The sequence below is a fragment of the Musca domestica genome, unplaced genomic scaffold (assembly GCF_030504385.1).
Source record: "Musca domestica strain aabys unplaced genomic scaffold, Musca_domestica.polishedcontigs.V.1.1 16, whole genome shotgun sequence".
In the NCBI taxonomy this organism is placed as follows: Eukaryota; Metazoa; Arthropoda; class Insecta; order Diptera; family Muscidae; genus Musca; species Musca domestica.
The window spans coordinates 16,102,391-16,130,175 of NW_026712219.1; the positions used below are offsets into that span (position 1 = coordinate 16,102,391).

The 27,785-nt window shown below is 34.0% G+C and overlaps 1 protein-coding gene across 4 annotated transcripts in view; it reads right to left on the reverse strand.

Annotated features, from left to right (window-relative positions):
• The window catches only part of LOC101890415 (uncharacterized), a 74,063-nt gene that overhangs the window by 7,933 nt on the left and 38,345 nt on the right, over positions 1-27,785 (reverse strand). Inside the window, exon 1 of one of the 4 annotated variants that reach the window (XM_005179037.4) lies at positions 11,166-11,315. The exons of the other annotated variants lie outside the window; for them this stretch is intronic. Coding sequence (XP_005179094.1) covers positions 11,166-11,190 — 25 coding nt within the window. The 5' untranslated portion in view covers positions 11,191-11,315. Of the gene's footprint in view, positions 1-11,165; positions 11,316-27,785 lie in introns of those variants that run through there. 4 annotated transcript variants of the gene reach the window in all.

Genomic DNA, 27,785 nt, shown 5'->3' on the forward strand with positions numbered 1-27,785 from the left:
TTGAAGAAATCCAAATTAGCTTGGATAGTCCTTCGAAGTCCAGAATCTTATAGGAATCCAAGAAGGACAGACTGGGGCAAATTCGAATCCCTTACGTCAGAGTTGAAACAGAAAATCAATAAATGGTGTCGACAGAGCATTGAATGTTGCCACAAGTGTCCTTCGTTCAAGCTATGCGAAATCTTGTCCAATCACCTACCCAGAGAGAAAATCCCAGCCGGTTTGGTGGACTAAGAACTTTGCTATTATTTTTCCATGTGGTTTAACAAGAAATCTTACCCGAGCCCAAGAAATCTTATTGGAAACTAAGAAGCTCAGACAGGGGGCAAATTCAAATCCCTTACGTCAGAGTTGGAACAGGATCCTTGAGGACTAAAATCAATCAATGGTGTCGAGAGAGCAGTGGATGTTGCCACAAGTGTCCTTCGATCAATCTTTGGGAATTCTCGCCCAATCCCTACCCTGGCAGGAAATCCCAGCCGGCTTAGTGGACTAAGGACCTTGCTATTCATTTTCCAGGTGACCAAATGCGATGTCAGACAGAAATATTATTGGAACTCAAAAAGCATAGACTGGGGGAAAATTCAAATCCATTACGTCAGAGTTGAAACAGGATCCCCGAGGTCTGAAATAAGCCAATGATGTCGAGAAAGCAACGAATGTTGTCACCAATGCCCGTCGTTCAAGCTATGAGAAATGTTTTCCAATCACCTAACCTCGGAGGAAATCACAGCCGGTTAGGTTAATTAAGGCCCTTGATATTCTTTGGATGACAGACTTCAATAAATAAAAAAGAGAGTTAAAAAAGGCTAAATGTAGATCTTCGATAAGCCTTTGTGTCTATATAGGGGATAGATAATTCTGCCAGATTTCGTAAAATACTGTCTAAGGATCCCAAACCTATAGACCGTATAAAGCGAGATTATGGTATATGGACTAACTCAGGAGAATCTCGACCTGCAACTACCTCCCTGGTTGCAAGGACACAAAGAGCCTCCCTACTTTGCACTATGACAGATGAGAGACTTATAGGAAGTCAAGTCTCCTGATCCTGATGCCATTTTACCAGCAATGTTGCAAAATACTTCTGTGTCGGTGTTGGCTATATTGGAGGAGATTTCTAAAGCTTGTTTTCGTTGTTTTTCGTGGAATAAAAGTAACGGAGAGGAATATTCCCAGAGCCGGGAAATCTAGTCATATATTATCCAAAGACTGCAGATCGATTAGACTCTCTTCTATTCTAATGAAGTCCTTAGAAAAGTTACTAGATCTGAAAATTCGAAGTTGTTAGATATATTGAAAAAAATATGGAAGAAAATGCCAAATTTACTTTGGCTGAATTGGTCCTTGAAAAAATGTTTTTAAAAAATCACGTTTATGGCCGGTCCTTGAAAAAATATTGTTAAAAATCCAGGATTATGGCTGGTCCTTTATTTTTTTTTAAATCCAGAAAAATGGTTGGTCCTTAAAAAAATATTTTTCAAAATCCAGAATTATGGCTGGAGCTTATTTTTTAGTCCAAAGACTGCAGATCGATTAGACTCTCTTCTATTCTAATGAAGTCCTTAGAAAAGTTACTAGATCTGAAAATTCGAAGTTGTTAGATATATTGAAAAAAATATGGAAAAAAATGCCAAATTTACTTTGGCTGTACTGGTCCTTGAAAAAATGTTTTTAAAAAATCACGTTTATGGCCGGTCCTTGAAAAAATATTGTTAAAAATCCAGGATTATGGCTGGTCCTTTATTTTTTTTTTAAATCCAGAAAAATGGTTGGTCCTTAAAAAAATATTTTTCAAAATCCAGAATTATGGCTGGAGCTTATTTTTTAATCCAAGTTATGACTGGCCTTGAAAAAATATTTTTAAAAATCTTCGATTATGAATGGTCTTTGAAAATATATTTTTTTCAAAATCCACGATCGTGGCTGGTCATTGAAAACATTTTTAAAAATCCACGATCGTGGCTGGTCCTTGAAAACATTTTTTTCAAAGTCCACGATCGTGGCTGATCCTTGAAAACATTTTTTAAAAATCCACGATTGTGACTGATCCTTAAAAATATATTTTTTAAAATCCACTATTGTGGCTCAGCTTGTCCTTAATTTTTTTTAAACCCACAATTGTGGCTGGTTCTTAAGAAAATTTTAAAAATCCACGATTGTGGCTCAGCTGGTCATTAAATTTTTTTTTAAAAACTTAGGATTGTGGCTGGTTCTTAAAAAATGTAAAAAAAATATTTTTTAAAAAGCATTGATCTTTAAAAAATGTTTTTTTTTATTTAAAATTCACGATTATGGCTTGAAAAAATATTTTTTTTAAAATCATTGATCCTTAAAAAAATATTTTTTAAAAATAACTGATCCTTAAAAAAATATTATTTTAAAAATCCATGATTATGGTTCCTTAAAAAAATATTTTTTAAAAATCACTGATCCATAATAAAATTTTTTTTAAAAATAACTGACCCTTAAAAAATATTTTTTAAAATCCACGATAATGGCTCAGCTGGTCCTTGAAAAAATATTTTTTTAAATATCACTGGTCCTTGAAAAAATTTTTTTTAAAAACCACGGATCCTTAAAAAAATATTCTTTAAAAATCCACGATTATGGTTTGTCCTTAAAAAATATTTTTAAAAATCCACGATTATGGTGTGTCCTTAAAAAATATTTTTAAAAATCCACGATTATGGTGTGTCCTTAAAAAATATTTTTAAAAATCCACGATTATGGATTAACTGATCTTTGAAAAAATATTTTTAAAAATCCACGATTATGGTTTGTCCTTAAAAAATATTTTTAAAAATCCACGATTATGGTTTGTCCTCAAAAAAAAAAATATTTTTAAAAATCCACGATTATGGTTTGTCTTTAAAAAAATATTTTTAAGAATCCACGATTATGGCTCAACTGGTCTTTGAAAAATATTTTTAAAAATCCACGATTATGGCTCAACTGGTCTTTGAAAAATATTTTTAAAAAAATAACGATTATGGTTTGTCCTTAAAAAAATATTTTTAAAAATCCACGATTATGGCTCAACTGGTCTTTGAAAAATATTTTTAAAAAAATAACGATTATGGTTTGTCCTTAAAAAAATATTTTTAAAAAATTCACGATTATGGTTTGTCCTTAAAAAAATATTTTTAAAAATCCACGATTATGGTTTGTCCTTAAAAATATTTTTAAAAAATCCACGATTATGGCTCAACTGGTCCTTGAAAAAATATTTTTAAAAATCCATGACTATGGCTGATCCTTAAAAAATATTTTTAAAAATCCCGATTTTGGCTGACCCTAAAAACAATATTTTTAAAAACTCACGATGATCCTTAAAAAATATTTTTAAAAATCCCGATTTTGGCTGACCCTAAAAACAATATTCTTAAAAACTCACGATGATCCTTAAAAAATATTTTTAAAAATCCACGATTATGGCTCAATTGGTCCTTGAAAAATATTTTTTAAAAAATCACTGATCATTAAAAAAATATTCTTTAAAAATCCACGATTATGGCTCAATCGGTCCTTCAAAAATATTTTTTAAAAAATCACTGATCATTAAAAAAATATTCTTTAAAAATCCACGATTATGGCTCAACTGGTCTTTGAAAAAATATTTTTAAAAATCCACGATTATGGCTCAACTGGTCCTTGAAAAAATATTTTTAAAAACCCACTATTATGGTTTGTCATTAAAAAATATTTTTAAAAATCCACGATTACGATATGTCCCTAAAAAAATATTTTTAAAAATCCACGATTACGATATGTCCCTAAAAAAATATTTTTAAAAATCCACGATTACGATATGTCCCTAAAAAAATATTTTTAAAAATCCACGATTACGATATGTCCCTAAAAAAATATTTTTAAAAATCCACGATTACGATATGTCCCTAAAAAAATATTTTTAAAAATCCACGATTACGATATGTCCCTAAAAAAAATATTTTTAAAAATCCACGATTACGATATGTCCCTAAAAAAATATTTTTAAAAATCCACGATTACGATATGTCCCTAAAAAATATTTTTAAAAATCCACGATTACGATATGTCCCTAAAAAAATATTTTTAAAAATCCACGATTATGGTTTGTCCTTAAAAAAATATTTTTAAAAATCCACAATTACGATATGTCCCTAAAAAATATTTTTAAAAATCCACGATTACGATATGTCCCTAAAAAAATATTTTTAAAAATCCACGATTATGGTTTGTCCTTAAAAAAATATTTTTAAAAATCCACGATTATGGTTTGTCCTTAAAAAAATATTTTTAAAAATCCACGTTTATGGTTTGTCCATAAAAAAATATTTTTAAAAATCCACGTTTATGGTTTGTCCTTAAAAAAATATTTTTAAAAATCCACGTTTATAGTTTGTCCTTAAAAAATATTTTTAAAATCCACTATTATGACTCAACTGTTCCTTGAAAAAATATTTTTAAAAATCCACGATTATGGCTGATCTTTAAAAAAAATATTTTTACAAATCCACGTATACGGCTGGTCTTTGAAAAAGATTTTTAAAAATTCACGGATATGGTTGATCCTTAAAAAATATTTTTAAAAATCCACGATTATGGCTTAGTTCTGATAGTCCTTAAAAAATTATTTATAACTCGATGATTCTTAAAAAAATCCAAAAATCTTTTCACATACTTTTCGTTTCAATCTCTTTTACATGTTCCACTTTCAGGTAATGCCATGCCAAACGAATAACACTTCGAATTGTAAATGATTGAAATAAACAACCGCAATTCATAATGTATTGATTATTTATTTTTATTGAATTTAGAGCACTGGAACACTAAAAAAACAATACCATGTTGTAAAGGTGTTCGCTAATAAACTGATTATGCCTTTTTTGTGGCAACAAAACAGAAGTTGTAAAATAGGAAAAAAAACCAGCAATGATGTATTTTTTTTTAATTATAACAAAAATGGTTTTCCTAACACCAAAAATCCGGAAGGAAATAAGTAAGTGTTAACACATTCAAGCAGAGCAATTTTCAATGGATAGATAGCAACAATTTTTATAATTACTACAACACTGACAAAAACTTTATAATAATAAAAAAAATATTTTTCAAAATATATTCGAAACGTGCCACAATTTTCATCACATGTAGAAAACAAAGTTCATTGTTCCTTCGCCGTTGCAGTTTGAAGCTGATTTGGAAATCCGAAGGGATTTCCTTATACTAACAACAAAAACGTTCAATTTGATAATATTTGGTTTTTTTTTTATCAAATATACAAAAAAAAAAAAATGTTTCAAAATTATATAAGTTCATTTGGACTTTAATACATTTGATTTTGACAATTTGCAAACTTTATCCCTGTTGCGGAAGACCAACACAAAACAGATTGTAATTTTTTTTCGCAGTTCTCAAATTCATTTTATATATTGATAATAAAATTATCAATAAATACAAAAAATTTGGAACCACAAAAACATTATCTTAATTCGTCTTTTATTATATTTAAAATAAAATATCTTCTCAATACTTCTTGCCTCCCATTTCTGTGACATCGTCTGTAAATGTTACTGTGACTGACTGATATTGAACATTTTTTCCCTCCGCGTCACAAAAAAAAAATCACAAAACAGAGGGCGTATAGGAAATGTATTTTTTCCACTTTTCAACGAATTCCATTCGAACCAATACCAAGGCAATGATACTCTGTCAGTATTGCTTGCATTCATACGACTGCCTTGAATTCGCCTGATAATAAGAATAACGAACAGCCATGAATAATGCGAGATGAAATGGCAGGGCAAATACTTTTCTCTTCTTCTCTTGTTTTCTTTTTTTTTTTTGTTATTATGATAAATAAATAATTTTCTTTTGTATTGTTGTATTTTGTTTGATCAATAAATAAATATTTACGATAGGTTAGGTTAAATCCAGTTCGAACATGTCAGTTGGGTTTGCCGAGAGCTAAATACCCTCAACCAATGACAATATAAATAAATACAAATGTAAGAGAGATATTTTAACTGGGCTCTTCGATTACAATTCTTGTTAGAAGAAAAAGTGACCCTGTAACGTCCATACTAAAAGGACTTCTCATAGTCCTGAAGAAACAAATGAAGAATTTATTTCGAAAACTTCCTCCTGATAAAAATCAATGTGTCGTACATAGGAAAATATATATTTATTGCGAAACATATATATTCTCATTTTACATACTGTATCAATGACGAATTTTTGTAGTTCTTCGGAATTAATTGATTGTATAAAAGTTTGAATTTTGTTTCAATATCGAGTTTTTTTATAACCTCCACCTTGGAAAGGTGGTCATTGTCATTCCGTTTGTAACATCCTTAAATATTCGTCGTAGACCCCATAAAGTATATATCTTCATAATCGGAATAAAATTCTAAGTCGACTTAACGATGTTCGTCTGTCTGTCCGCCTGTATGTTGAAATCACGATACAGCCCACAAAACTTAGCAGAGCAATTTGTATTGTGTCTAGGATGGTTGGTATTGAAAATGAGATATATCGGTCCACGTTTTGGTATAGTCCCCATACAACGGTACCTCCCGATATTTGATATTTTGATGATTTACGCCACATTTTTTCACGGATTTGTCTGAAAATTGGTATTTGTTGGTCATAATGGGTCCCAGTTCGTGTGACGAACCATTGTAATTATAGGTCCACGTTTTGCTATAGTCAACATATAACGATACCTCCCAATATTCGGTATTTTGATGATTTTTGCCACATTTTTTTTACGGATTTGTCTGAAAATTGGTATTTGTAGGTCATAATGGGTTCTAGCTCCTTTAGCGAAACATTGTAATTATAGGTCCACGATTTGGTATAGCCCCCATATAACGGTAACTCCCGATATTCGGCATTTTGATTATTTTAGTTTTTTAGTGTTTTTTACTTGTTATTTTTAGGCTAATTTTCCGATTTAGTACAGAATCCGTAGGTCATAGATTATTAATGATCCTTAATGGCTAAATTACACATGATGTTAGAGTCATATGTAAAGGGACATATTTCACAATTATCTGCAGCATACTTTTAGGCGATCGTTGAAAGTTTTTAACGTAATAAACACACTTGAAGTATAATATGAGTTAATATAAATATACTAAAATTATAGAAAAAATAAAATAGAAGTGTGTCGCTTCTTTTACGTTCAAACATTTAACACTTGACTTTAACATCATGTGTAATCGAGCTTTGCGTCTTGTATACACCTAATATTAGTGTCATATGTAAAACTACTTTTCCCACATGTATGTTAAGCATTTTTATAACATATTTTAAGGCGTATTTAAGGTTCGTAATGGGTACTACTTCCTGTGACGAAAAATCGTCTTTGTATAGCCAATATATAAAAATACCTACCTATATTCGTTATTTTGATTATTTTAGCTATATTGTGCAACGGAATTGTTTCAAATTTCGCATTTTCAAGATCGTAATGGGTACTACAACCTATGACGATAATTGTCTATGCAGGTCAACGTATTTTGATGATTTTAGCGACATTACATGACCCGGATTGTTTCAAATTTCGTATTTGAAGTTCGAAAACGGTATTACAGACTATAACAAATAAGTAAAAAAGCTATAAGTTCGGCCGGGCCGAACTTCGAATTTAGAACAAATTTGGCAAATCTTAAAAACAATAAAATCCGTTAAAAATTCTGTTAAAATCTTAAAAATACCAAATGTAGCCATTACAATATTCAAATGCGAAACTTAAAAAAATCGGCGAAAAGTCATAAAAATATGGAATGTCGGGAGGTACCATTATGTGGGCGCTATACGAAGACGTGGACCTGCACAGACAATTTTCTGTCTTAGGCTGTAGAAACCATTTCGAATTTCAAATATCAAATTTGAAACAATTCCGATGAATATTGTCGCTAAAATCATCAAAATACAGAAGATCGGGAGGTACCGTTATATGGGGGCTATACGACGACGTGGACCTGTACAGACAATTTTCTGTCCTAGGCTGTAGTATCCATTACGAACTTCAAATATCAAATTTGAAACAATTCTAGTGAAAAATGTCCCTAAAATCATAAAAATACCGAATATCGGGAGGTACCATTATATGGGGGCTATATGAAAACGTAGACCATTTTCAATAGCAAAAGTCCTGCAGACATAATATACATTTGAGTAAAATTTTATCAATCTACTTCAATTCGTTCGGAAGCTAGGGTGATTTCCACAGACGGATAGACGGACAGACAGGCAGACATAGAATTTGATGCTGATCAAGAATATATACTCTGTGGGGTCTAAAATGTATATATCGAGGTGTTACAAATGGAACGGAAAACTTAATTTACCCTCCATAATATGGTGGTGAGATAAAAAAAAACTGCAACAAAGTCAAACGCCATAATTTTTACATTTTTTTTTTAAATTTTATTGAATGAAAGCAAAAAATATCGGAAATAGCATCAAATTTTAGAATAAGTTTAGATTTTTTCGAATTGATCACCTTTGGGACGAATTATGGCTTTCAAACGGCCAATAAAACCGTCACACGCTGCCCGAATGTTGCTCTGCGGTATTTTGGCCCATTCCCACGAAGCGCTTGCGTGAGGTGATCGACACTTTGGTATTTTTTAGTGCCAACCTTGCTTTCTAAAATACTTCAGACACAATAGTCCAACGGATTGGTATCCAGAGATTTTGGTGGCCACTGTGCGCTGGAAGTGAAGCGAGGAACCTCATTTTGTAACCATTCTTGGGTGGCGTATGCTTATTGCAATGGTGCTGAGTCCTGTTGGAATGTCCAAGGTATGCGGTCAAAATGATTGCGTGCCCGGCGCTTAAATACACCCTCCAGAAAATTTTTGGCGATAATATTTGGCAAATATTCTAATGCCACGATCGATTAATACGAGCGGATAGCGACTATCGACTGTTATGGCGGCCCAAACCATCACCATGGCCTGCGCTTTAGTTCTGGTGGCCAACCGAAGGTGCACATGTTCAGCTGACCTCTTTGGCAAGTAAACACGATCATTTTGTTTGTTTACAAACTGTTGGACAACGAATGTTTTCTCATCGGAGCGGAGAAAACCAAATTCGGCAGTTCACCACTTTCGGCCAACCGAAGCAACTCTTTAGCTCTTTTGAATCTATTTTCTTTTCGTTGCGGTGTAAGTTCTTGCTATTTTGGAATTTCATTTTTCAATTTCGTTTCGCTACTTTACTCTTCGAACCATTTCTGCTGATGTTGCTGTTTTCTTTCGTCCACTTCCTTGACGTCGGGTAACGAGCGATGATACGAGCCACAAAAGATTTATTCGCATTTTAAAGATAGCCACTTGTGGTTTTCCCGCCAAACATAAAGAAGTCACACTACCACGCTTGAATTCCATCACGAATAACTTCTTTTCTGGAAAATTCTCACCAAAATGCCTTTGTACGCTTGTACACAATATAATGAGCTGTCACTGGAATTATTTTAAAAGCTGTCGGACGAGTGGCTTAGAAAAGACAGCAGTCTAAAGTTGGTTGCAGTTTTTTCATATCAACCTGTACACACCCTCAGTGGCCTTCATTCCAAAGTTAAGAGTTCTAGTCAGTTAGTACTTTTTGTACCTTTTAAGTACGAATTTCAAGCCCAGCCTACCCTCCACCATTTCGAACAAATTTGGAAATTTTCAAAAAAAAAAAGTAAAATCCGATATTGAAGAGCTATAAAAAGAGCTGGACCTGCATAGACAATTTTTGTCACAGACTGTAGTACCCATTAGAAACTTCAAATACGAAATTTGACTCAATTCCGGTGTATAATGTCGTTGAAATCAGCAAAATACCGAATATGGGGATGTACCCATATATGGTGGCTATTCGGAGACCTGGACTTGCATAGACAATTTTCTGTTGTAGATTGAAGTACCCATTAGGAACTTCAAATACGAAATTTTAAACGATTCCAGTGTCGTTAAAATCTCCAAAATACCGAATATAGGGAGGTACAGTTGTATGGGGGCAATAACTAAGCGTGGACTATATAGCCTATTTTCAATATTGCAGTTTCAGAAACAGCCCTTATATTGTCGATTTAGCGATGTCTGTCTGTCTGTCAGTCCGTCCGCCTGTCCGTCTGTCTGCCTGTCTGTCCGTCTGTCTGTTGTAATCACGCTATCTTTCGAACGAATTGAAATAGAAAAGCTAAAATTTTGCACACATGTTTATTTTTCTAGTAGGCAGGATAAGTTCGTAAATGGCCATGTAGGTCCAAGTTCTCACATAGCCCCCATATAACAGAACCCCCATATATTCGGTATTTTGATGATTTTAGCGACATTATTCACCGGAATTGTTTCAAATTTGGTATTTGACGTTCGCAATGGATACTACATCCTAAGACAGAAAATTGTTTGTGTAGGTCCACGTCTTTGTATAGCCCCCATATAACGGTACCTCCCAATGTTCGGTATTTTAATGATTTTAGCGTCATTATTCACCAGAATTGTTTCAAATTACGTATTTAGAGTTCGTTATGGGAACTACAGTCTGCGACAGAAAATTGTCTTTGCAGGTTAAGGTCTTCGTATAGAACCCATTTATCAGTACCTCCCTATATACGGTATTTTGACGCTTTTAGGTACAATACCCACCGAATTTGTTTGAGATGTCGTATTTGAAGTTTCATAATGGATGCTACAGCCTGTGACAGAAAATTGTTTATGCAGGTCCAGGTCATCGCACAGCTCCGATATAATGGTACCTCCCTATATACGATACTTTGATGATTTTAGCTACATTATTCACCGTTTATTTCAAGTTTTGAATTTGAATATGGTAATGGGTTATGATAAACAATGCCTTTGTAAGTCCACGTCGTATTCACACCAATTTGGTATTCTTAAATTTTAACAGAATTTTTTAAGGATTTTATTTTTTGTAAATGTTGGAATTCGTTCCAAATGGTGGTGGGTATTCAAAGTTCGGCTCGGCCGAACTTACTACTTTTAAACTTGTTATTTTCTTATATTTTTCTACGAATCTCACTTTATCCTTCCTTTAAATGTTCATCTTGATTTCAGATTTTTTAATTTAAATATTTTTGAAATCCTCCGTTTCAGAATCCCAAAATAGTATTGTGATATTTAAATTAAATAGTAAATATTATTATCATATTAATTAATTACCATTACACGTTTTGTGATAATCCATAAGAACCTTGTCGCTTGTTTTTTGATCTTCAGTAGTTCTGCAGTCGTCGTAGTTGTCGTTTCAAAACTATGCACACAAAAAATATTGATTTATTGATTTTGGATTTTTCCATACAATACCACCACGACACCACAATGGTCATTTAGCGCACACACGACACAGACAATATATTCAGTTAGTTTGAATCCGGACGGTCTACTATAAATTAAATATTGCCTTGATTTTGTCTACGTTCACACACACACAGACACACACACGTTCCGAAGATGCCGGCATTCAGACTAGCGGTTATTGTTGATAATAATCTCAAGTCGAATCCAAATATCAATAAATTATTGAAATTTGTTTGCAAATTATTCACATTTTAATTTACGTCGCATGAAGCAGATGACACCGGTTAAACACTTTCTTGTTATATACCGTCTATAGTTCCGTTTTGCGGAATGATATTTAAGTAAATTAGACTTCTTTGTTTATATTTTTGTTACTAGAATTTAATTCGTTTTTCTTCTTTTTCTTTATTTTTATAAAAAATTCTTTTCACTTTTCTTAAAATCAATAAAAATTAATAAAGTAATCAGCTTCTGTTTCGTCCATGCTGATGTTATTTGTTGCACTGTTCCGACTGATATTGAGTTGTAGTTGGTATGTATTTTTTGAGAAATTATCTAATGCCTTGGAATGAAGGCAATTATAAAGATGTTAATTATGATAATCACATAACATCATTATCGCCATAATCATCATCAACATCAACATCATGGCAAAGATGTTCATGCAGTTGCCGCTGCTGGTGTTAAAAATTAAATCGGGAAAAATAACTCCAGTCAATCTGCTGAACAATTACTCAAACGTATTTACTGCTTGAAAGAAACTGCACAAGCTTCATGCGAATGATCGTTGAAGAATGAATGAATGGCTGAACATGACGGCACAGTGGGTTGGAGTTAAAGGCGATTTTTTTTAAGACCTCTAAAAAGGTCTTTATATATCTCCTGCATGCAAGGGATATATGGAAACCTCTTCTATCAATAGAATAATGTTTTAGAGGCCTATTTAGTGTTTTTGGCCTTCGAAAAAATAACAAGTAAAAAGGCAGCTAAATTTTTTATACCCTCCACCATTTGGAAGGAATTAATAAAAGGAATTTATTTATATCCTCCACCATTTGGAAGGAAATTCAAAGAAGGAATTTTTCATCGAAAAATATCGCTAAGCGAAGACGAGATCCTTTTAATACCCCCCACCATTTGGAAGGAATTTATAAAAGGAATTTTCGTCGAAAAATACCGCTATGCGAAGACGAGGACCTGCATATGCAATTTCTTGTCATAGGCTGTAGTACCCATTAGGACCTTCAAATACGAAAATTAACAGAAGTAACCCTTACCAACTTCAAATACGAAATTTGTAACAATTCCGGTGAATTGTCGTCAAAGTACCGAATATAGGAAGATATCATTATATGAGGGCTGTATGAAGAGGTGGACCCGCATAGTCAATTTTCTGTTACAGACTGTAGTACCCATAACGAAGTACAAAAACGAAATTTAAAACAATTTCCGTGGTTAATGTTGCTAAATTTTCTGTCATTGATAGAAGTACCCTTTAAGGAACTTCAAATATGAAATTTGAAACAAATCGGGTAAATAATGTGGCAAAAATCATCAAAATGCCGAATATAAGGAGGTACCATTATATGGGGGATATACGAGAACGCGGACCTGAATAGACAATTTTCTGTCACAGGTTCTAGTACCGTACATACGGAGATGAATAATGTAGTTAAAATTATCAAAATATCGACTAGTAGGAGGCACCGCTATATGTGGGCTATATCAAAACGTGGACCTAAATTTCAACGTTTTCAATACCAAAAGTCCTACAAATCGAACCCACATCTGAGTAATTTTTTATAACCTACTTCCATTCGTTCGGCAGCTAGAGTGATTTCCAGGGACGGATGAACAACCTTATATCGACTTTGAATTTTCGAATACTATAAGAATATATATATATATATACTTTGCAGGGTGGAGGGTATAAAAATGGCTTAATGTGAGAATAGACAGGTGAGAATAAAAAAACTGCAACGAAGTTAAACGCCATAATTTTTAATTTTTTTTTAATTTTATTGAATGAAAGCAAAAAATGTCGGAAACAACATCAAATTTTAGAATAAGTTTATATTTGTTCGAATTGGTCACCTTTTGCACGAGTTATGGTCTTCAAACGGCCAATGAAACCGGCACACGCTGCCCGAATGTTGCTCCCATTCACGGCGAAGCGCTTGCCTGAGGTGATGGACACTTTTTTTAGTTCCAACCTTGCTTTCCAAAATACTCCAGACACAATAGTCCAACGGATTGGTATCCGCAGATTTTGGTGGTCATTGGGCGCTGGAAATGAAAAGAGGAACCTCATTTTGTAACCATTCGAGTCGTGTCATGTTGGAATTTCTAAGGTCTGCGATTAAAATGTTTGCGTACCCAAGGCTTTAATACACCCTACAGAATATTTTTGTGATAATATTCGGCATTTATTCTGATGCCACGGTCGATTAATACGAGCGGAGAGCGGCCATCGGCTGTTATGGCGGCCCACACCATCACCTTGGTCAGCGCTTGAGTTCTAGTGGCCAACCGAAGGTGCACCAACACCATCAAACAATGTTTACAAACTGCTGGACAACGAATGTTTTCTCATCGGAGCGTAGAAAACCAAATTCGGCAGTTCACCATTTCGGTCAAGCGAAACAACTCTTTAGCTCTTTTGGGTCTATTTTCTTTCTGTTGCGGTGTAAGTTCTTCCACTTTTGTGAATATCAATACCTTTACCCAGAGCTCATTTTTCAATATTTCCGAATGGAATATTGCGATATGTTCAGCTCACGAGCCATTTTTCGGTAACTGCGATGCGGGTTTCGATCAAGTCGCTTCTTTGCTTTTCGAACCATTTCTGTTGATGTTGCTGTTTTCTTCCGTCCACTCCCTTGAAGTCGGGCTACGCTACCAGTATCACGGTAACGAGCGATGGTACGAGACACAAAAGATTTATTCACAGGAGTGCTCTAAGGATAGCCACTTGTGGTTTTCCAGCCAAATATAAAGAAATCACAGTATCACGCTTGAATTCCATCACAAATAACTTTATTTCTGGAAAATTCTCACCAAATGCTTGTAAACAATATAATGAAATAATTTTAACAGCAGTCGGACGAGTGGCTTAGAAATGACAGCAGTCTGAAGTTGGTTGCAGTTTTTTCATCTTCAAAGAGGTCAGACAGTAGTAGACCTCTTAAAGATTTTCTATCAGTAGAATACCCCTAAAAGATCTTCGATCTGTAGAAGATAACTTGAATGTATAGAACTGTTCTCGTGTCTCTTCTATCGATAAAAGACATTTCAAAGGTCTTATGTCCATAGAATGCCGCTCAAGGCCTTCAATATGTAAAAGACTCGTCAGAGGTCGTCCCTCTGTTCAGGTCTTGAACAGTAAGTACTTTTGCCTACGGCAAACTTCCCGAAGGTCCTCTATACATAGGTAACTTCTCAGTGGCCTTTAAGCTACAGCTATAAACACAAGATCTATCAAAGGTCGCCTATATGTAGAAAACATTCTTCTATCTGAAAACCCCTCTGATAATCGACCTTTATCAGATCAGATGCCCCCTAAAAGGCATCACTAAGGTATTCGGTAAATTAAAGTCCACTCAAAAGAAATTTTGTTGTAAAATACCTCTATCATTATAACCTCTATCTCAGAGATCTTCTATTTTTCGAATTCCTTTCAGTGAAGACTTTTCAAAGGTATTCGATCTATTAAAAACCTCCTAAAAGTCTTTCTATCTATTCCTTAAAGACTTGTTATCTGCAGCACATTTATTTTTGATGGAGAAGATTCTCTATCTAAATATCCCTTAGAGGTACTCACTAATCCAACACAGTTTGGGAGATTGCTTATAGATTGAAAACCTTTGAAGATTTAAAATTCACCCCACTGTGCCACCTTTTCGACAACCAAACAGCTTTGCAATATATTGACAGTAGCTCTCTCACATTTCTGCTTTTATTTTTTCATCTGTTTATTGTTTTTTTTTTTTTTTTTTTTAAAATACCACATACCGATATATAAGCGGTTGATGCACTTCACTCATGACTGAGATTTTTCTACGTTCGCTAGAAAAATAAATGCAACAACTCCACCAATAATTAAATAATAAAAATGTGGAGTAACATGGAATAACATAATGATCGGCCAAATAATGATATGTCTCATTAAAATGATGCGCAGCTCCAGATTAATATCTTCTTTTTTGAACATGAAATAACAAACAACCGAATTATTAGAGAGGTGCTGAGGTTGTTGTTTGTTTCGTTTTGGGTTTTAATTTAGTTTTTGGAATAAAATATATGTTTTTCGCAAACTGGGCGTTTCAAAATTAAATGATTGATACAAAGTAGTTTGTCATGGAAAAGTTCAATCCGCATTGCTTATCGGAGATAGAGTAAATTTGTATGTTATATACAGGGTGAGATGAAAAAACTGCAACCAACTTCAGACTGCTGTCATTTATAAGCCACTCGTCCGACAGCTGTTAAAATTATTCCAGTGGCAGCTCATTATATTGTTTACAAGCGTACAAAAGCATTTTGGTGAGAACTTGACAGGAACAAAATTATTCGTGATGGAATTCAAGCGTGGAAGTGTGATTTCTTTATATTTGACTGGAAACCCACAAGTGGCTATCGTTAGAGCACTCCAGCATTTAAATGTAAATAAATCTTTTGTGTCTCGTACTATCGCTCGTTACCGTGATACTGGTAGCGTAGCCCGACGTCAGGGAAGTGGACAGAAGAAAACAGCAACATAATCGAAAAGCAAAGAAGCGACTTCATCGAAACCCTCGTCGCAGTGGCCGAAAAATGACTCCTGAGCTGAACATATCGCAATATTCCATTCGGCAAATATTGAAGAATGAGCTCGGGGTAAAGCCATTGAAATTCCAAAAAGTGCAAGAACATACACCGCAACAGAAAAAAAATATTCAAAGATTCAAAAGAGCAAAAGAGTTGATTTTCTTGGCCGAAAGTGGTAAACTGCCGAATTTGGTTTTCTCCGCTCCGATGAGAAAACATTCGTCGTCCAGCAGTTTGTAAACAAACAAAATGATCGTGTTTACTTGCCAAAGAGGTCAGCTGAAAATGTGCACCTTCGGTTGACCACCAGAACTCAAGCGCCGGCCATGGTGATGGTGTGGGCCGCCATAACATCCGATGGTCGCTCTCAATCGTGGCATCAGAATAAATGACGAATATTATCGCGAAAATATTCTGCAGGGTGTATTAAAGCCTTGGGCACGCAAACATTTTGGCCGCAGACCTTGGGCATTCCAACAGGACTCAGCACCATCGCAATCAGCACGCGCCACCCAAGAATGGTTACAAAATGAGGTTCCTCGCTTCATTTCCAGCGCACAATGTCTACCAAAATCTACGGATAGCAATCCGTTGGACTATTGTGTCTGGAGTATTTTGGAAAGCAAGGTTGGCACTAAAAATACAGAAGTGTTGATTACCTCAAGCAAGCGCTTCGCCGGGAATGGGCCGAAATACAGCAGAGCAACCTTCGGGCAGCGTGAGACGGTTTCGTTGGCGGTTTGAAGGTCATAATTCGTGCTAAAGGTGACCAATTCGAATAAATCTAAACTTATTCTAAAACTTATTCTTATTCTATATGTGTCACATATGTGAGAGGTCTTCTACAGACTAAATGTAATTGAGAACGTTTCCACAAATTGAATATCTCTGAGATATATTCTGCAGCTTAAAGAACACTGAATAAAAATAAAAAAAATGTAAAAATTATGGCGTTTGACTTTGTTGCAGTTTTTATACCCTACACCGCAAGGTGGTCAGGGTATTATGTCTTTGTGCATTTGTTTGTAACAGGAAAAAGGAAACGATATAGACCCATAGTTCCTTTTGATGATCTGCATAGAATCACTTTCTGAGTTGATTTATGCATGTCAGTCCGTCCGTCCGTCCGTCCATCTGTCCATGCATTCTTGTGAACAAAATGCAGGTCGCATTTATTATACGATTGAGATGAAATTTTGCAAACAACATTTGTTTGGCCCAAGGACGAACCCTATTGAAATTGGAGATAATCGGTAAAAATTTAGATATAGCTCCCATATACATCTTCGTCCGATTTTACTTTTATTGTGCACCAAACGTGCAATATCAGCCCGAATATTATGGAATTTTGCACACACAACCACATTAGGCCTGAAAATAAGTATGCCAAATTTGATCGAAATCGGTTCAGATATAGCTATAGCTCCCATATATATTGTTCATCCGATTTGTTATTTTTTTCTCCGCAGCCGTAATATGCACTCTGTAACAACAATATTTGGAAAAATATATCAAATGCAGCTCAGTAATACCTTTGCTAAATTTTATCGAGATCGGTTCAGATTAGGATATAGCTCCCATATATAACTTAGTACGATTTACCTTTTATTGTGCACCAAACATCTAATATTTGTCCAAATGCGATGGAATTTGGCAAATACGACCGAATTGAGTCTAGAAGCTATTATGCCAAATTTGGTGAAGATCGGTTTAGATATAGCTATAGCTCCCATATATATTGTTCATCCGTAATATGCACTCCGTAACAACGATATTCAGGGAAATATATCAAATACAGCTCAGAAATATCTTTGCCAAATGTTATCGAGATCGGTTCAGATTTGGATATAGCTGCCGTATATATCTTTATCTGATTTCAAATTAATTGTGCACCAAATGGGCAAAACAAATCCTAATTTAAAAGAAACAAATGCTTCGGCATATTTTGTCCTTTGAACTTTAAATTATAATTATAATCATAGCGTGAAATTCTCCCATAAAAACTTTTAATTTTTATGTGGAGCTCAACTAAATTAGCAAAGTGGTGTAGGGTATCATAAAATCAGCCCCACCCGACTTTAGGACTTTCTTTACTTGTTTTCATCTCTCCCTGTATGTTATTGTTAAAATTTAATACAATTTTGGATCTCTATATAAAATATCCACCCACTGAGAAAAAATTCAGTGACCATGTTTTCTAGTTCCTTCCTTCCCTAAACAATAAATTGTCTTGCGAGTTCCATATTTGGCACCAAATAATAAAAGACTGAAATCGGGAAACAATTCTTCCTCTTTTTCTATGCCAATTGATATCTTTTCATAAATCACAGAAATTCTCTTTGTTAACTCTGACGTATGTAAAATACCTAAATGTCTACTTTGTTATTTTTGTATAAATAACAGGTAATGTAAATTACAACAATAAACAAAGTCATTAATTTAACTATTTTATTTCTACACATTTATTTTTTTTTTTTTTGCAATAGACAAGAAAGTTTGGAGGGAGAAAGAAAACTTCCCAACAAGTTTTGTTTATTTAGGGAGTGAGAACAGTTTTTGTGTCGTCTCCATGACAATCTTTACTATTCTATTTTTGCAAAAAGTAAAATAAATAATAATGAAATCAACGAAGAGAAGCCAAAAATTATGATATTTTCGAAACAAAAGGAAATCCTCAAATTATATACTACACACATTTGGCGAGTCATAAAACAATTTTCGGTGACGCCTGACTTATAGAAATCCGTTGACTAACATGCGACCTTGATCGAGAACTGTCCTCTGAAAATTGTTCAATACTAGAATCATGGTAGAAGAACACAGGTAGTGGCATCGACACAGCTGCTGAAATAATGAACTGTCAAACCAATTTTAGAATTTACATTTTTAAATAAAAAATTGTTCAAATTTGTAAAAATTGTTAAAAATAAATTCATATTATAACAACCTTTCGATTGGCGACGTATAGGAAAAAAACATTTAAAAATGTTTCACATATCTATGTGCCCAAGCGTTGATGCATCTACCTGCATTATTCTACAATGGGTGATACTCACTGAAACTAATACCATGTTCCCATAAGCGCTCTTAAAGTTACGTACATTCCGTTAGCAAAACCTCGATATTTATAGACCCCAAAAAGAAAAATATATTAACCAAAAAAATATATAGTAACCTGACCAGAATAAAAAAATTATAAGACGATTTTACTATGTCAGTCTGTCTGCCTGTCTGTTGAAATCACGATATAGTCCACATTATTTAATCAAGAGGTTTGAAATTTGGCACAAAGGTATATATTATATGCAGACTGATTGGTATTGAAAACGGGCTATATTGGTCCACGTTTAGGCATATACCCCATATAAAGGTTCCTCCAGATTTTCGTTATTTTGAAGGTTTTTACCACAATTTCCAACTAAATCAGCTAAAACTTTACATTTATACATTTGTATAGCCCCAATATAACAGTACCTCCGTTTTGAAGTTTTACTACATTTTTTTATTTACCCAAAAGTTTTGTAGGAGAAGGAGTTTTGTATAATTTTTTTGCCAATGAAAAAAAAAAATACTTCAAATGTGTTTATAATCCCAACAGGTGTATTTTGCTAAGGTAATCCATATATTTCGTAATATATGAGCGTTGTTTTTATAACTATTTTGCAACAACCATTGTACTAGTAATATTCGTTATCAAACTACCAGGATGGGAAATATCGGCCTATTTCTTTTGGTACATACCACATGAAAACCAAATTGTTCATAGAAATTAGGTTTTAATTACAAAAATTGTAGTAAAACTTAAGACAGGAAAGCTCAAAAGTCGGGCGGGGCCGATTATATGATACCCTACACCACTATGCATATTTAGTAGAGTTCTCGATTATATTGGGCATTTCTGAGCTTTATGAGATATATGTAACAAAATATGATTATGGTAGAGTGCATATTCCGAAAGTTGGAGATTTAAACACCAAATCAGATTAAACATATAAATGGGAGCTATAGTTAAATCTGAAGCGATTTCCACCAAATTTTAAGTATTAACTTTTTGAACGAATTCGCTTGGAACCGATTCGCTTGGAACCGATATATTTCCCCAAATATATTTGTTACAGAGTACACGGCTGAGGAGGACAAAAATAACAAATGGAATGAACAATTGAAAGATGGGTGGGCTACAGCTATATCTGAACCGATTTTCACCAAATTTGGCATATTTATTTCCAGGCTTAATTTGGCCGTATATCAATAATTCCATACTATTTGGACTGATGTGGTATGTTTGGTGCACAATTAAAGGCAAATCAGAAAGAGAACGTAAGGAAAGGCTCTGCAAGAAGATTCTTGTTTTTCAATATATTTTTTTCGTTATCATAAGGAAAAAAATTGGTTACCGCAGTAAAAATTTGTACTTTCTTGTAGTTCTGGAACAAAGCAATATTATTATGTTGGTTCCCTTATCATATATGTATGTGTTTACAGTGGCTCCATTTCAGAACTTGGAAAAATATATAAATTTTACTATTTTTGACACTACTGAAAAAAACTGAGAAAATCTGTTCGCATCACGAAAGACTAGTAAATCTTGTATTGCGGCGACTGACGTTTTTTTACCCTCCACCATTCTGTGGAGGGTATATTAACTTTGTCATTCCGTTTGTAACTCCTCGAAATATTCATAATAGACCCTACAAAGTATATAAATTCTGGATCAGCGTAAAACTCTAAGACGATCTAGCGATGTCCGTCTGTCTGGCTATCCGTCTGTCTGTTGTAATCATTATATCTTTCGAACGAATTGAGATAGAAGGCTAAAATTTTGCATACATGCATAGTTTACTAGTAGGCGGGTTAAGATTGTAAATGGTTGGTCCACGTTTTCGTATGGCCGCCATATAACGGTACCTCCCGATATTCGGTATTTTGACGATTTCAGCGACATTATTCCCCGGAATTGTTTCAAATTTGGTATTTGAAGTTTGTTATGGGTACTACAGCCTATGACAAACATTTTTATATGCAGATCCACGTCTTCTTATAGCCCCTATATTTCAATTTCAATAACATTATTCACCTGAATTGTTTCAAATTTCGTACTAGAAGATCCTAATGGGTACTGCAACCTAAAACCGAAAATTGTCCCTTCAGGTCCACGTCTTCGTCTTTCATGATTTTTGAGACATTATTCACCGTAATTGTAATTTCGTATTTGAAGTTCGTAATGAACACTACAACATATGACAAAAAAATTTCGTATACAGGTCCACGTCTTCGTATAGTCCCCATATAACGGTTTTCATTTAAGTGGTAGTTGTCGGATTTTTTTTTTTAAATTTTTCAATTTCCTTCGAAATGGTGGAGGGTATTAAAAGACAGTTATACCCTACACTACACCATAATACCCTGATTATGTCTTTGTGCATTTGTTTGAAACGGGCAAAAGGAAACGAGATAGACCCATAGTTCCTTTTGATGATCTGCATAGAATCACATTCTGAGTCGATTTATGCATGTCCGTCCATCCACACGTCCGTCTGTCTGTCCATGTATTTTTTTTTTAAACAAAGTACAGGTCGCATTTATTTTCCTTTTTGGATGAAATGTTGCATAAGTCATTTGTTTGAGCCAAGGACGAACCCTATTGAAATTGGAATTAATCGGCCAAAATTTGGATGTGGCTCCCATATATATCTTCGTCCGATTTGCCTATTATTGTGCAGCAAACGTGTAATATCAGCCCAAATAGTATGAAATTTTGCACATACGACCAAATTAGGCCTCAAAATAAGTATGGCAAATTTGATCGAAATCGGCTCAGATATAGATATAATGGATCCCACATATATTGTTCATCCGTAATATGTACTCTGAGTTTAATATTTCGCTTTTTTACTAGTTTTAACATCAAAAAAGTAAAGAAACAAATATCGCATTCGCTCGATTTTCTAAGCCAATGTAAACGTAATAATAATTGGTTCCCTTATCTTATGTTCACATGTATATATTTACAATGTTATATGGTTTTGAAATCCAGTGTTCCAACATTAATAACATTATCCAGAGACAATTATGATTATTACCAGCTGCATCTTGGAATGTGGTGCTGTTTTTACAAAACATGTTCACACGGTGTCCATTCATTCATTCATTCTCTCGTTCGGTTGTTAGTTCAATTAAAATGTTAACACTTTGCCAGCACAACAGTAAAAACAACAACAACTAAATTGCGTTTTGATTAAATGATTTCCTATTAATTGTTTATTAAACAATTATTTTACGATTTTAATTTAATAAGATTATTTTTTTAATAAGTTATAACATTTAACGCCTTTCTTTTTAGAGAGAGAGAGAGAGAGAGAGAGAGAGAGAGAGAGAGAGAGAGAGAGAGAGAAAAACACACTCGGCCGTTAATAAGATTAAGGCTGGGATTACACGAGCCACGATGTGATAGAAAAACGGTTCGTTTAGCAAATGCCTGTGAAGTTGAATTGAGAAAAAAAACACACACACACACACAATTGTTATTTATTAATTTCTTATTTATTGTTTTATTTTCTATTTAACCATGGCGACAGTCATTTTGAATTTCTTTATTTCGTCATTGTTGGAAGTGTTTTTTTTTTGTTTACTTCATAAAACTATTTGCCGATAGTCCGGGTTTGTAATTGCAAACGATGTGGCGTTTATTATGCGTTGTTTTTTTTTTTTTTTCTTTCTTTTTTTCGAAACAAAATCATAACAAAGACTATGATAATGAATTTTCTATTATTACGATTTTATTTTATGGCGATTTTGCAAAATTATTTCTATTTGATAATTATGCGGCATGTAATCATTTCCATTTTACATTATGAAACGATAAGTTAGCATTTTTTTCTATTTTTATACGAAATTTATTTAAAACGTAAAAGACCGATAAGTTATCGTTAAAAATAAGTTTTTTTTCTTATTATTTTTGTATTTATTTTTAATTTGTTTTTTATTTCGACGATGGCCAATAGTTTTCAAAATCCCAAACGCAACTGTTTCGTTTCGCTGTTCCTTGCTGTGTAAAACAGGCTATTCGAGTTTTGTGTTCCACATTTATTGATCAAACAACTTTCCTTGGTAACCAGAAATTTTAATAAATATGACATCGAATATAAACACGAATAGCAAAATCAACAATGACTCCATTTATTTGTAATGCAAAAAAAAAAATGGAAAATAATATAAAACTGGTAAAAAACAATATATCTTTTCTGGCAAAGGCTTGATGAAATTACTGCACAGTGTTCTGGAATAAACAAAAAACATATTTTTTGAGGATCATGTAAGCCCTAATTTTGGATTTTAAACATATTTTTATCCGGGAATAAAAGAGCTGTGAAATAAATGACTGGTCAAGAATCGACACACAGACGAAACGGCTGACGCTAGAATCCTGAAATTTTGTACAAGGGGCTGTCTTGAAGCGTAGGCTCTGGGTTTGTGGGTTTGTGTGTATTCATATCAGGCTTCTTATTGAGAGAATTATTTGAGCATAGCAAGTAGTAAAGAATTGCTAAATTGTTTTACCCTTTGTGGGTAAGGTGCCAGAAGGAGTGGACCGATACATTCCACATTAACAGCAGATCTTGGGTTTATAAAAATATTAGAATGTGTGAAATTTGAAAACGTTCGGAACCTTACATCACATTTTATAAGAGTTATAATTATTTAAATGTTGACCCTTTGTGGGGGAGGTACTTTATGGAGTTGACCGGTACTGTCCATTTTAGCACTTGGCCTAGAACTGACGCAAATATTAGGATTTGCAAAGTTCGAGCAAACTCTGATTATCGTTTCTCTTTCTGTGCAAAAAATACTTTTTTGAAATTTCGACCTTTTGTGGGGGAGGTACCAGAAGGAGTGGTTCGATACATTCCATTTTCACACCAGACCTTGTGCTAATAAAATTATTGAGATGTGTAAAATTTGAAGACTATCGGACTCTTACATCATATTTTATAAGAGTTGTAATTATTCCAAATTTTGACCCTTTGTGTGAGAGGTCCCTGATAGAGTGTTCCAATATTGTTCATTTTCGCACCTGATCTAGCACTGATGAAAATATTAGGATTCGCAAAGTTCGAGCAAAATCGTATTATCCTTTCTCATCCTGTGCAATAAATTATTTTCTTTGAAAATTTTGACATTTTGTGTGGGAGGTACCAGAAGGAGTGGTCCGATACATTCCATTTTCACACCAGACCTTGTGCTAATAAAAATATTGGGATGTGTAAAATTTGAAGACTATCGGATTCTTACATCATATTTTATAAGAGTTGTATTTATTCCAAATTTTGACCCTTTGTGGGGGAAGTACTTGATGGAGTGGACCGATATTGTCCATTTTCGCACTTGACCTAGAACTGACACAAATATTAGGATTTGCAAAGTTCGAGCAAACTCGGATTATCGTTTCTCTTTCTGTGCAAAAAATATTTTTTTGAAATTTCGACCTTTTGTGGGGGAGGTGGGGAGGTACCAGAAGGAGTGGTCCGATACATTCCATTTTCACATCAGACCTTGTGCTAATAAAATTATTGGGATGTGTAAAATTTGAAGACTATCGGACTCTTACATCATATTTTTTAAGAGTTGACCCTTTGTGGGGGAGGTCCCTGATGGAGTGGTCCGATATTGTCCATTTTCGCACCTGACCTAGCACTGATGAAAATATTAGGATTCGCAAAGTTCGAGCAAAATCGGATTATCCTTTCTCATCCTGTGCAATAAATAATTTTCTTTAACAATTTTGACATTTTGTGTGGGAGGTACCAGAAGGAGTGGACCGATATTGCCCATCTCCGAACTCGATGTACGTTTGACAAAAATATTCCGATATACCAAGTTTGGATCACATCGGATACTCCCTTCGAGAGTTATCGTGCGCACCTGCCAGCCAGACAGACGGACAGACGGACGGACGGACATCGGTAGATCGACTCCAAATGTTCTGAAACGGATTTGGTCCAAAGAGACGTAGGGCCTAAAACCGTTATTTCGACTAGGCACGTTTTGACCGTATCAAATGATATAGCCATATGGCTGAGGGTATAAAAACGGAATGAGCTGGAATTAGAAATGAGAGTCACTGATGAAGTGTAGGAACGATGTACGAAAGGGTTTTTGGAAATTCGAACTTTAAGGTTACGAAAAGTTCAACAATGCCACTTAGCTCTTAAAATGGTACCATTTTGTATTATGTGAACGGATAGAGCTTAAAAAATCTGAAATTTGGTATTAGGGTCGCTAGTACTGAATAGTACTACATTTGGCATCGGGTGAAGGTAGGAGATAAAATTCTTCAATTTGATATTAAGGTTACTGCTGTGTTTGAAATTTGGCGGTGGTTTTGGAAATGTGTACTATAAATGTACAAAAAGGTACTAAATATTTCTGAATTTGGGGTATTGGCTGGAGAAATAGAACTAGAATCCCGAAATACAATATTGAGGTCTCTGTTGGGATTGAGATATGGCAGGTGGTTTTGGAAGTGTGTACTATAATTGTACGAAAATTACCAAGTGGTACAAATTGGGTATTGGGTAAAGGGATAGTGCTGGAATACCGAAATTTCATATTGAGTTTCCCGTAGGTATCTGGGATTGGAATAGTACTAAATAGTACTAAATTTGGTATTGGGTGAAGGGATATTGGAACCCCGAAACATGATATTGAGATCTCTGTTGGTATATGGGATTGTGATAAGGAGGAGGTTTTGGTAATGTGGACTATAATTGCAAAAAAGTACCAAAGGGTACCAAATTTGGTATTGAGTGATGGGATATAGCTGGAACCCCGAAGCTTAATATTGAGGTCTCTGTTGGCATTTCGAATTGGGATATAGATTAGGTTTTGGAAATATGTACGATGATTGTTCGAAAAGTACTATATAGTACTAAATTTTGTATTGTGTGACTAATAGAGCTGGAATCTCGAAATTTGATATTGAAGTTTCTGTGGGTATCTGGGATTCAGATATGGAGGTGGTTTTAGAAATGTGTACTATAATTGTACGAAAAGTATTTAATAGTACTAAATTTAGTATTGAGTAGAGGAATAGAGCTGGAATCCTGAAATTTGATTTGGATGTCTCTGTTAGGGTCTAGGGTTGAGATATGGAGGTGGTTTCGGATATGCGTACTATAATTGTACGAAAGGTACTAAATTCAGGTTTTTGTTGGAATCTGGGATTGAAATATCGAGGTGGTTTTGGAAATTTGTACTATAGCTGTACGAAATGTACTTAATAGTACTAAATTTTGTATTGGGTGAAGTAATAGAGCTGAACTCTTGAAATTTGATATCAAGGTCTCTGTGGGTATCTGGGGTTGAGATAAGGAAGTAGTTTTAAAAATGTTTACTATAACTGTATGAAAAGCACTAAATAGTACTAAATTCCATACTGAGTAAAGGAATAGGGCTGAAATCCTCATATTTGATATAGATGTCTCTATTGATATTTGGAATTGAGATATGAAAGTGGTTTTTGGAAATATGTGCTATAATTATACGAAAAGTACGTATAAAACTTGATATGGATATAGTTGCTGGTGTCAGTGGTGAGATAAGGAGCTTGTTTTGGATATGCGTACTATATTTGTACTAAACGGTTCAACATTTCGTAATGGGGAAATTAAAGAGCTTAAATTTTGAAATTTGAAATTAAGTTCACTGTTGATATCTGAGGTTGCGATATGGAGATTGTTTTAAATATGTGTACTATAATAATACGAAACGTACTAAAAAGTACCAAATTTGGTACTGCGTAAATTCTAAAATTGGATATGGATATCGCTCTTGGTGTCTGTAGTATGCTTTGGATATGCTTTAGATAAGTTCGAAAAGCACTTAATAGTACTACATTTTGTACTGTGTGAATTGTTAATGTCGAAATCCTCACATTTGATATTGAGGTCTCTATTGGTATCTGGGGTAGATTTGAAATCCCGAAGTTTGATATAGATGCCACTGTTAGAATATAGTTTTGAGATAAGGAGTTTGGGAATGTGTACTATGTACACTACTATAAATGGTACTAAAATGGATAGATCTTGATTCCTGAAAGTTGATATTGTGATCACTTTTGATTTCTCGGATTTAGATATGGTGGTGGCACATTTTTGATAGTGGAACCATAATCGAGGATTTTGAAATATATGTTTTTTGAGAATATTTATGCCAGGAGCATCAGGGTTATAATTCTGGATTTATAAAAACTATTTTTACAAGGACTATCTGAGCTATAATCGTGAATTTTATAAAGAAAATTTTGGCAAAGACTATCACAGCAAAAATCAGGGATTTGAAAAGAATAGTTCCGCAAGACTTCCTTAAAATTTTCAAAATTATTTCTTTCTAAGTAAAATCCTTCTTTGAAACACTGTTCATCTGCTCGTTGTTTGATTGTTGTTAGGAAGAAATGTGTTGTGCCGTCTTCGTGGAGATGATAGTGTGGTTTGACTTGATTTGATATTTTCACATGGAAAATGTGTCTGCTTAGGAATTTTTTATTGCAGAACTGTAAAGAGTTTCATTCATTAGAATATTTACAAGATTCGAATAAATTTCAATGTCTACATTTTAAAATTCCCGTAAAAAATAGGATAATTAGAATCCAAGCTCATTTTAATCAGAATATCCTAT